We start from the raw sequence: 12,806 nt of genomic DNA on the forward strand, positions 1-12,806 counted from the left end.
GATATTACCATCCAGAACAGGAACAACATTCTGGATACCACCATCCAGAACTGGAACAACATTCTGGATATTACCATTCAGAACAGGAACATATTTCTAGATACTACCATCCAGAACTGGAACAACATTCTAGATACTACCATCCAGAACAGGAACAGCATTCTGGATACTACAATCTAGACCTGGAACAACATTCTAGATACTACCATCAAGAACTGGAAAAACACTCTGGATATTACCATCCAGAACAGGAACATAGTTCTGTATACTACCATCCAGAACTGGAACAACATTCTGGATACTACCATCCAGAACTGGAACAACATTCTGGATACTACCATCCAGAACAGGAACAACATTCTGGATACTACCATCCAGAACTGTAACAACATTCTAGATACTACCATCCAGAACTGGAGCAACGCTCTGGATACTACCATCCAGAACAGGAACAACATTCTGGATACTACCATCCAGAACAGGAACAACATTCTGGATCTTACCACCCAGAACAGGAACAACATTCTGGATATTTCCATTCAGATCAGGAACATATGTCTAGATACTACCATCCAGAACAGGAACAGCATTCTGGATACTACTATCTAGTCCTGGAACAACATTCTAGATACTACCATCCAGAACTGGAACAACGTTCCGGATACTACCAGCCAGAACAGGAACAGCATTCTGGATACTACAATCTAGACCTGGAACAACATTCTAGATACTACCATCAAGAACTGGAAAAACACTCTGGATATTACCATCCAGAACAGGAACATAGTTCTGTATACTACCATCCAGAACTGGAACAACATTCTGGATACTACCATCCAGAACTGGAACAACGTTCTGGATACTACCATCCAGAACAGGAACAACATTCTGGATACTACCATCCAGAACTGTAACAACATTCTAGATACTACCATCCAGAACTGGAGCAACGCTCTGGATACTACCATCCAGAACTGGAACAATGTTCTGGATACTACCATCCAGAACAGGAACAACATTCTGAATACTACCATCCAGAACTGGAACAACGTTCTGGATACTACCATCCAGAACTGGAACAACATTCTGGATACTACCATCCAGAACAGGAACAACATTCTGAATACTACCATCCAGAACAGGAACAACGTTCTGAATACTACCATCCGGAACAGGAACATCTTCCTGGATACTACCAACCAGAACTGGAACAACATCCTGGATACTACCATCCAGAACTGGAACAACGTTCCGGATACTACCAGCCAGAACTGGAACAACATTCTGGATACTACCATCCAGAACTGGAACAACATTCCGGATACTACCATCCAGAACTGGAACAACATTCTGGATACTACCATCCAGAACTGGAACAACATTCCGGATACTACCATCCAGAACTGGATATTTAAAAGCATATTTTGGCAGTGCCGTCTGTTGAGCATCGAGACCAGAACTGAACCTCTGAACTTTGTTCTCCTACAGGCAGAATCATCTGAAAGTGCTGTGTTAGAATCCCTTCATTAGTGGATAATAACTTTAATTTTCAGCAGTGGATCAGAACCAAAGTAATCACAGTAAAGAGAACAGAGTTCAGGTCTTACTTTGCGTAGGCCTTCTCCAGAAGGGCGCTCCAGAACTCTCTTCCCTCAGCCGAGTGGACGAACATCAGCTCTCCATCTTTGACCGGCAGCCGGTCGTCAATCACCACGTCCACCCACTCCCCGAACTGCCAAAACTGACAGATAGACAAACATCTTCAAACCTTCTGGTTCTGGACCAGCTGGAGTTCCACTGGATACTGGTCTTACTCCACTGGTTACGGGTATCGATGCTGTTAGTCTGACAGCACATAGGAATCTTCTTCTGGCTTTATTCTACATAAATATCAATCCAATCCAAAGAAAAAAGGATAAGTTGCAAATTTCTTTTCAAATGTTAAAGGCCAGTCTGCACAGATATCAGAAATGTGTAAAATTAGCCAAGTCAAAATATTTTTCTGATATGGTTACTGCTAACAGGCACAACCCACGTGCTCTCTTTAATTTGGTGAATGCTTCTCTTAATGTCCCCCAATCTGACAGCCTTGAAGCCTCACATAAAGTGTGTGAGAACTTTTTGAACTTTTTTGTGAATAAGGTTGTAACCACAAGGGCTCTTATTTCCCCTTAATCTGTCTGTCTGTCTGACTCTGTCACATGCACTGCCTTATTCTCTCAGTTGGAGCCTGTGACTCTCTCTAATTTGGAGAAGGTTGTTAGTGGAATGAAGCCTGCGGGCTCACCTGATGATTCCATTCCTCCGCGCCTCTTTAAAGAGGTGTTTCCAACCATAGCACCCTTTGTTGTACATCTTGTGAATGGAAGCTTGGTAAAAGGAGTGGTGCCAAAATGCTTTAAGCACGCTGTTGTTCAGCCATTAATAAAAAAGTCTGGCCTTGATAACAATGATTCTTCAAACTTTCGTCCAATTTCTAAGCTTCCATTCCTGTCCAAAATTCTGGAAAAAATTGTATTTTGTCAATTGAAGGCATTTCTGGATGCACATGAGATCCCTGAAGTTTTTCAGTCTGGTTTTAAAAATTTGCACAGCACAGAGTCTGCTCTACTTAAAGTCTTTAATGACATTTTGATGTATACTGACTCTGGTCATACTGTTGCACTGGTTTTGTTAGATCTGACCGCTGCGTTCAACACAGTGGATCATGAAATCCTACTGTGCCGACTCGAGAACACAGTGGGCATTCACGGGGCTGCCTTGGAGTGGTTCCGTTCCTACTTAGCAGATAGGAGTTTTTGTGTGAGATTGGGTGACTTTGCTTCATCCTCGGCCCCCTTGAATTGTGGCGTGCCACAAGGATCAATCCTTGGTCCGCTCCTTTTTTCATTGTATCTGTTGCCGCTGGGGTCTATTCTCCGAAGGCTTGGTGTGTCTTTTCATCTTTATGCTGATGATAGCCAAATTTACATTCCCCTCAAACATCAAGAAAGCTTCAGTGCCACTGAAATTTTAAAGTGCATTGATGAAATTAAAATTTGGATGTCAATAAATTTTTTGCATTTTAATGATAAAAAAACAGAGGTTCTTCTTCTTGGACCTAGCAGTGTTGGTGATGCTGTCTCAGTTAACCTTGGATCCTTGTCACAGTTTGTTAAGCCTACTGTCTGCAATCTTGGTGTGAAAATGGATCAGGAACTTAAATTGGACAAACAAATTAGTGCTGTGGTGAAAGCAAGTTTTTTCCACCTGAGACAGCTTGCAAAAATAAGGTCCTCACTCTCAAGACATGATTTTGAAATGTTGATCCATGCTTTTGTAACCACACGGCTTGACTATTGTAACGCCCTGTACTGTGGGATCAGTCAGTCCTCTCTCGCACGGCTGCAGCTGGTGCAGAACTCTGCAGCGCGTCTTTTAACTGGATCTCGAAAGTCTGACCATGTTTTACCAGTTTTGTCTTCCCTTCACTGGCTCCCTGTCCGTTACAGAATTGATTTTAAGATTCTTTTATTTGTTTTTAAATGCCTGAACGGTCTGGCCCCTCGCTACCTGTCAGACCTGCTGGTGAGGTATTCCCCTACACGCTCTCTGAGGTCCACAGATCAACTTCTGCTTGTGGTTCCTAAGACGAAGCGTAAACTGAGAGGTGACCGAGCTTTTTCTGTTATTGGTCCCAAGTTGTGGAATAAGCTGCCCCTGTACATTAGACAGGCTGAATCGCTTCTTGTTTTTAAGTCTTGTCTGAAGACTCATTTTTTCTCTTTGGTGTTTGACTAATTTAAAGGGTTGTTTTACTATTAACAATGTGCTGATGCCCCATTATGATGTAAATATGTATGTTTTGTTGTTTCTTCTGTACAGCACTTTGGTCAACTTTGTTGTTTTTAACGGTGCTTTATAAATAAACTGGATTGGATTGGATTGGATAAATATCACAGTTCAATTCTCATTTCTGCCTTCTAACTTGTCAGCTTATAAGATGAAAACCTGCCTCAGGTTAACCGTCCAGGTTTCAGATGTAGTCAAGCGTCTCCGTCATCATACTTCCACACGTCTTCTACTGGACATCAACTAATACCATGATAAAAAACAATTCAATACCAAACTTTCTAAAAAAAAATAAAAACGAAATATAGTTTTTATCACTAAACTTAGTCTTTCACAAAGTTCGACAACGTTCTTGTTAAAATGCAAGTTTGATATGAACAAACTTCCCACTCACCACTCAGCTTTCCATAAACAAACACCTTCTCTCTCATAAACCTCTCAGGTTTTAATACATACATCAGATACACAAATAAGTCTATTTTTCTGGCTTAGAAACAGGATTGTTTTCATTTCAGATGATAAATGAAAATGCTCGTCTCCTTTCCTGCAGAATTCTTGGAGGAATCTGGTGTTCCGATTCAGACTCATGAATACTGAATAATATTTAGACACTATTCCAGTTTCTTGTTCCAAATTACTACAAAGTATTCTCTGCACATATTCTGAGTATGTAAAACTACCTTTTTTAGTTATTCATCCTCACACTTCATACATTCACTTGGAATGCCACTTTAGCAGATACTGATCGGAAATGGAATTACTCTGATGGATACTGATGTTCCCACAGTTTAATACATTTCTACGTATTTGTCCTGCTGACCAAACACATGACGGATATTCTGAACAGGCCATTTTGCACCGCACCTCTTGGGGAACGGGATATTATTATGGATAAACATCGAACATCTGTTTCCTGACTGGTGTCATTATAGATTTCTTTAAATAGAAAAGATATTTTATTCTATGATGGTACTGATATAGAAAGTAAAAAAAGAAATTTGATTGAATCATCTATTTTTATATGCTAAATGCCACATTCATAAACATAAATACTCACATACTTTTCCCAATATTCAATATTTTAAAACAGAATTTTCTTATTTCCAACCCGAAGAAATCAGCAGGAAATCTGCTTTCCAACAATGTTCTGTGTGAAGATTCTCTCATCCTTTATTTCTACTACAGTGGATTCTAGAAAACCGGATCGTCTTGGTAATAATCTGGTTTCATAGAATACGCTCATCATGATGATGCGTGTCATGGTTTCCTGTCCAATCAGCTCAAAGCGCATCATCTCTTTTCTCCTCGATTCAGGAAGCAAAACATGATTTTAACTCTTTAACCAGAGCGACGTGTGTGTTCGGCAGAACTTCCTGCTGCTCGCATGTTGCCGCGCTGACATGAACCAGCTGCCAAAGCAGGTTGCCATGGCAACGGGACACCTGTTACCTGGAAGTGAAAGATTCCAGCGTAGTCATCTCCAAAGCTTTGGTCGGTGGGAACGACTCTGGCCATCACATACTCGTTCAGGGTCAAAGAAGCGATGGCGGCCAACAGCCAGCAGTCACCTGGAGGACAGGTAACCGTTAGCAACAGCTGCAAGCGGAACAGGAGGTCGCGACCAATGACGGATCCAACAATTATCATTTGTCTCCAAAATGTCTGAAATGTCATCGTGAAAGGCAACGATGTCACGAACCTGGCTCAGGAGAAGAACTTGGTCCAGGACTAGAAGCTGGACAAGAACTAGAACTGGGACTACAACCAGAACTTGGACCAGGACCAGATCCATCAGGAACTTCCTACTTCTAGTTCTCAGAGGTTCTAATGTCTGATGGCATCATCAATAGAACCTCAGATCTGCTCAAAACAAAGGAACATCGGGCCAGAACCAGAACTCTGCAGAATGCTACCATCCAGAACTGGAACAACGTTCTGGATACCACCATCCAGAACTGGAACAACATTCTGGATACTACCATCCAGAACTGGAACAACATTCTGGATTCTACCATCCAGAACTGGAACAACGTTCTGGATACTACCAGCCAGAACTGGAACAACATTCTGGATACTACTATCCAGAACTGGAACAACGTTCTGGATACTACCATCCAGAACTGGAACAACATTCTGGATACTACCATCCAGAACTGGAACAACGTTCTGGATACTACCATCCAGAACAGGAACAACATTCTGAATACTACCATCCGGAACAGGAACAACGTTCTGAATACTACCATCCGGAACAGGAACAACATCCTGGATACTACCAACCAGAACTGGAACAACATCCTGGATACTACCATCCAGAACAGGAACAACGTTCTGGATACTACCATCCAGAACAGGAAAAACATTCTGGGTACTACCATCCAGAACTGGAACAACATTCTGGATACTACCATCCAGAACAGGAACAACATTCTAGATACTACCATCCAGAACAGGAACAACATTCTGGACACTACCATCCAGAACTGGAACAACGTTCTGGATACTACCATCCAGAACAGGAACAACATTCTAGATACTACCATCCAGAACAGGAACATCTTCCTGGATACTACCATCCAGAACTGGAACAACGTTCTGGATACTACCATCCAGAACTGGAACAACGTTCTGGATACTACCATCCAGAACAGGAAAAACATTCTGAATACTACCATCCAGAACTGGAAAAACATTCTGGATACCACCATCCAGAACTGGAACAACGTTCTGGATACTACAAGCCAGAACTGGAACAACATTCTGGATACTACCAGCCAGAACTGGAACAACATTCTGGATACTACCAGCCAGAACTGGAACAACATTCTGGATACTACCATCCAGAACTGGAACAACATTCTGGATACTACCATCCAGAACTGGAACAACATTCTGGATACTACCATCCAGAACTGGAACAACATTCTGGATACCACCATCCAGAACTGGAACAACGTTCTGGATACTACAAGCCAGAACTGGAACAACATTCTGGATACTACCAGCCAGAACTGGAACAACATTCTGGATACTACCAGCCAGAACTGGAACAACATTCTGGATACTACCAGCCAGAACTGGAACAACATTCTGGATACTACCATCCAGAACTGGAACAACATTCTGGATACTACCAGCCAGAACTGGAACAACAATCTGGATACTACCAGCCAGAACTGGAACAACATTCTGGATACTACCAGCCAGAACTGGAACAACATTCTGGATACTACCATCCAGAACTGGAACAACATTCTGGATACTACCAGCCAGAACTGGAACAACATTCTGGATACTACCATCCAGAACAGGAAAAACATTCTGGGTACTACCATCCAGAACAGGAACAACATTCTGGATACTACCATCCAGAACAGGAACATATTCCTGGATACTACCATCCAGAACAGGAACAACATTCTGGATACTACCATCCAGAACAGGAACAACGTTCTGGATACTACCAGCCAGAACAGGAAAAACGTTCTGAATACTACCATCCAGAACTGGAACAACATTCTGGATACCACCATCCAGAACTGGAACAACGTTCTGGATACTACAAGCCAGAACTGGAACAACATTCTGGATACTACCAGCCAGAACTGGAACAACATTCTGGATACTACCAGCCAGAACTGGAACAACATTCTGGATACTACCATCCAGAACTGGAACAACATTCTGGATACTACCAGCCAGAACTGGAACAACATTCTGGATACTACCATCCAGAACTGGAACAACATTCTGGATACTACCATCCAGAACAGGAACAACATTCTAGATACTACCATCCAGAACAGGAACAACATTCTGGATACTACCATCCAGAACTGGAACAACGTTCTGGATACTACCATCCAGAACAGGAACAACATTCTAGATACTACCATCCAGAACAGGAACATCTTCCTGGATACTACCATCCAGAACTGGAACAACGTTCTGGATACTACCATCCAGAACAGGAACAACGTTCTGGATACTACCATCCAGAACAGGAAAAACATTCTGAATACTACCATCCAGAACTGGAACAACATTCTGGATACCACCATCCAGAACTGGAACAACGTTCTGGATACTACAAGCCAGAACTGGAACAACATTCTGGATACTACCAGCCAGAACTGGAACAACATTCTGGATACTACCAGCCAGAACTGGAACAACATTCTGGATACTACCATCCAGAACTGGAACAACATTCTGGATACTACCATCCAGAACTGGAACAACATTCTGGATACTACCATCCAGAACTGGAACAACATTCTGGATACCACCATCCAGAACTGGAACAACGTTCTGGATACTACAAGCCAGAACTGGAACAACATTCTGGATACTACCAGCCAGAACTGGAACAACATTCTGGATACTACCAGCCAGAACTGGAACAACATTCTGGATACTACCAGCCAGAACTGGAACAACATTCTGGATACTACCATCCAGAACTGGAACAACATTCTGGATACTACCAGCCAGAACTGGAACAACATTCTGGATACTACCATCCAGAACAGGAAAAACATTCTGGGTACTACCATCCAGAACAGGAACAACATTCTGGATACTACCATCCAGAACAGGAACATATTCCTGGATACTACCATCCAGAACAGGAACAACATTCTGGATACTACCATCCAGAACAGGAACAACGTTCTGGATACTACCAGCCAGAACAGGAAAAACATTCTGAATACTACCATCCAGAACTGGAACAACATTCTGGATACCACCATCCAGAACTGGAACAACGTTCTGGATACTACAAGCCAGAACTGGAACAACATTCTGGATACTACCAGCCAGAACTGGAACAACATTCTGGATACTACCAGCCAGAACTGGAACAACATTCTGGATACTACCATCCAGAACTGGAACAACATTCTGGATACTACCAGCCAGAACTGGAACAACATTCTGGATACCACCGTCCAGAACTGGAACAACGTTCTGGATACTACAAGCCAGAACTGGAACAACATTCTGGATACTACCAGCCAGAACTGGAACAACATTCTGGATACTACCATCCAGAACTGGAACAACATTCTGGATACTACCATCCAGAACTGGAACAACATTCTGGATACTACCATCCAGAACTGGAACAACGTTCTGGATACTACCATCCAGAACAGGAACAACATTCTAGATACTACCATCCAGAACAGGAACATCTTCCTGGATACTACCATCCAGAACTGGAACAACGTTCTGGATACTACCATCCAGAACAGGAACAACGTTCTGGATACTACCATCCAGAACAGGAAAAACATTCTGAATACTACCATCCAGAACTGGAACAACATTCTGGATACCACCATCCAGAACTGGAACAACGTTCTGGATACTACAAGCCAGAACTGGAACAACATTCTGGATACTACCAGCCAGAACTGGAACAACATTCTGGATACTACCAGCCAGAACTGGAACAACATTCTGGATACTACCATCCAGAACTGGAACAACATTCTGGATACTACCATCCAGAACTGGAACAACATTCTGGATACTACCATCCAGAACTGGAACAACATTCTGGATACCACCATCCAGAACTGGAACAACGTTCTGGATACTACAAGCCAGAACTGGAACAACATTCTGGATACTACCAGCCAGAACTGGAACAACATTCTGGATACTACCAGCCAGAACTGGAACAACATTCTGGATACTACCAGCCAGAACTGGAACAACATTCTGGATACTACCAGCCAGAACTGGAACAACATTCTGGATACTACCATCCAGAACAGGAAAAACATTCTGGGTACTACCATCCAGAACAGGAACAACATTCTGGATACTACCATCCAGAACAGGAACATATTCCTGGATACTACCATCCAGAACAGGAACAACATTCTGGATACTACCATCCAGAACAGGAACAACGTTCTGGATACTACCAGCCAGAACAGGAAAAACATTCTGAATACTACCATCCAGAACTGGAACAACATTCTGGATACCACCATCCAGAACTGGAACAACGTTCTGGATACTACAAGCCAGAACTGGAACAACATTCTGGATACTACCAGCCAGAACTGGAACAACATTCTGGATACTACCAGCCAGAACTGGAACAACATTCTGGATACTACCAGCCAGAACTGGAACAACATTCTGGATACTACCATCCAGAACTGGAACAACATTCTGGATACTACCAGCCAGAACTGGAACAACATTCTGGATACCACCATCCAGAACTGGAACAACGTTCTGGATACTACAAGCCAGAACTGGAACAACATTCTGGATACTACCAGCCAGAACTGGAACAACATTCTGGATACTACCATCCAGAACTGGAACAACATTCTGGATACTACCAGCCAGAACTGGAACAACATTCTGGATACTACCAGCCAGAACTGGAAAAACGTTCTGGATACTACCATCCAGAACTGGAACAACATTCTGGATACTACCATCCGGAACAGGAACATCTTCCTGGATACTACCATCCAGAACTGGAACAACGTTCTGGATACTACCATCCAGAACTGGAACAACGTTCTGGATACTACCATCCAGAACAGGAACAACGTTCTGGATACTACCATCCAGAACAAGAAAAACATTCTGGATACTACCATCCAGAACAGGAACAACATTCTAGATACTACCATCCAGAACAGGAACAACATTCTGGATACTACCATCCAGAACAGGAACAACATTCTAGATACTACCATCCAGAACAGGAACAACATTCTGGATACTACCATCCAGAACTGGAACAACGTTTTGGATACTACCATCCAGAACTGGAACAACATTCTGGATACTACCAGCCAGAACTGGAACAACATTCTGGATACTACCAGCCAGAACTGGAACAACATTCTGGATACTACCAGCCAGAACTGGAACAACATTCTGGATACTACCATCCAGAACAGGAATAACATTCTGGATACTACCATCCGGAACAGGAACATCTTCCTGGATACTACCATCCAGAACTGGAACAACGTTCTGGATACTACCATCCAGAACTGGAACAACGTTCTGGATACTACCATCCAGAACTGGAACAACGTTCTGGATACTACCATCCAGAACAGGAACAACGTTCTGGATAGTACCATCCAGAACTGGAACAACGTTCTGGATACCACCATCCAGAACAGGAACAACGTTCTGGATACTACCATCCAGAACAGGAACAACGTTCTGGATACTACCATCCAGAACAGGAACAACATTCTGGATACTACAAGCCAGAACTGGAACAACATTCTGGATACTACCAGCCAGAACTGGAACAACATTCTGGATACTACCATCCAGAACAGGAACAACGTTTCATTATTGGAAGGGAACAAACATGCAACAAACACCAAAATGTATCTAAGACACTGTTGATTTATTATCAATGATCTGGAAACTGATAGTGGATCCATACAACATGGATGTCGGACCAGAACGCCTCGGGATCCCCCCGCAGAGTTGGCAAATGTGGCTGGGGAGAGGGAAGTCTCGGTTTCCCTGCTTAAGCTGCTGCCCCCGCAACCCGACCCCGGATAAGTGGCAGAAGATGGATGCAGGTCTGACCTCACTACAGTTTTACAGTTTATTCAATTTCTTATTTTTTTATTTTTGTATTTTATGATAATTTTTCAAAAATCCATGAATTAAACTTTTTATATTATCTCTTTAAATGTCTATTTCTTTATATCATATTTTCAAATTCTCTAACTGATTTATTTTTGTCATCATCAAAAACACCATAAAGTAGTTCCCAACTCCGGAGTTCTGGTCCGGTTCTGCCTGGACTCTGACCTGAGCCTACCTGTCTGCATGTCTATGGTGCATTCAGGGACAGTGATGAAACTCACCCAGGGCTCCCTGGCAGATGTCAGTCCTGGTGGCTCCGCCTAGAATGAACTCCGGATTCGAGACCAGTTCCTGATGGAGGAAAACAAAAACCACCAGAATTTTAACACGGCAGGTCTACCGGAGCCAGCTGGACCCTACTGGACCCAGTCTGGTTCTTCTTTAGTTTTAAGTCTGGGCTACTTGTTTGCAAGATTCTGAGGTTCTGGTTCTGAGTTTTTCCCAACATGATGATCCATTCGGACCCTCCAAGTGTCTAACTGAGTTGAACCAGAACCTTTGGGTCTAAAATCATCTACAGATAAACCCATCAGGTCTATTTGGGTCCCAGTCCTCTCCACGCCCGGGTTCCGGTCCGATCCTTACCGTGGGTCTCTTCCAGGTGACGCCGCGGACCTTGTAGGAGCTGCGGCCCAGTTCGTTGAAGCCCAGAGATTCGGGTGCGGCCGGGAAGTTCGGGTCGCAGAAGAGCTGTCCTGAGGCGCGGCACTGCGCGCGCAGCACATCAAACCTCTGGTTCAGGTACGGAACCGCGTTGGCGTTGGTTCCGAACCCGGCGGCCAGGGCCCGCTTCTTGGCCAGAGTGGACGCGACGCAAGACATGGTGTCGCAGAGGTTCTGGTTCTGGAGGAAGAGCTGAGTCTGAAAAGTTTTCCGAGATTTTAGACCTCCGCCCAGAAGCGGAGGAGGAGCCTCTCTCTCCCTCTGCAAACGTCTCTCTCCCTGAAACCTGATCCTCAGGATGGGTCGGACCAGAACCAGTCAGATGCAGAGTCCGAACAGAACCAAAACGCGATGGAAGGTCGGTTAAAGTTCTGCTGCAGACTGAATACGTCATCAGTGTTAAAAAAGAAAAAAACTTTAATTAGAGAAGAAACCACGCCGTGACGTCACACTGCAAACCACGGCAGGCTGTAGACACGAGATGCGTCACGCTTCAGCTGCTGCTGTTGTTGTTGTTTATAAGTCTAGAGAAATGGATTTCACTTCGTCAGGCCTCGAACCAAAACCTCAGACTCTAGAACACAGTAAGCTGCAGAACCTCAGACTAGAACACAGTAAGCTGCAGAACCTCAGACTCTAGAACACAGTAAGCT

General features: G+C 43.4%; 1 protein-coding gene across 1 annotated transcript in view; it reads right to left on the reverse strand.

Moving 5' to 3' along the window:
* Positions 1-12,367, reverse strand: part of LOC306774724 (calpain-2 catalytic subunit-like) — a 28,650-nt gene extending 16,283 nt beyond the window's left edge. The window contains exons 1-4 of the mRNA XM_079264878.1: positions 12,076-12,367; positions 11,712-11,781; positions 5,281-5,399; positions 1,608-1,741 (exon numbers count right to left, since the gene is read on the reverse strand). Coding sequence (XP_079121004.1) covers positions 1,608-1,741; positions 5,281-5,399; positions 11,712-11,781; positions 12,076-12,312 — 560 coding nt within the window. The 5' untranslated portion in view covers positions 12,313-12,367. The remainder of the gene's footprint in view (positions 1-1,607; positions 1,742-5,280; positions 5,400-11,711; positions 11,782-12,075) is intronic.
* Between the last annotated feature and the right edge of the window lie 439 nt (positions 12,368-12,806).

This window comes from Telmatherina bonti (genome assembly GCF_933228915.1).
Source record: "Telmatherina bonti genome assembly, chromosome: 3".
Classification (NCBI taxonomy): Eukaryota; Metazoa; Chordata; class Actinopteri; order Atheriniformes; family Telmatherinidae; genus Telmatherina; species Telmatherina bonti.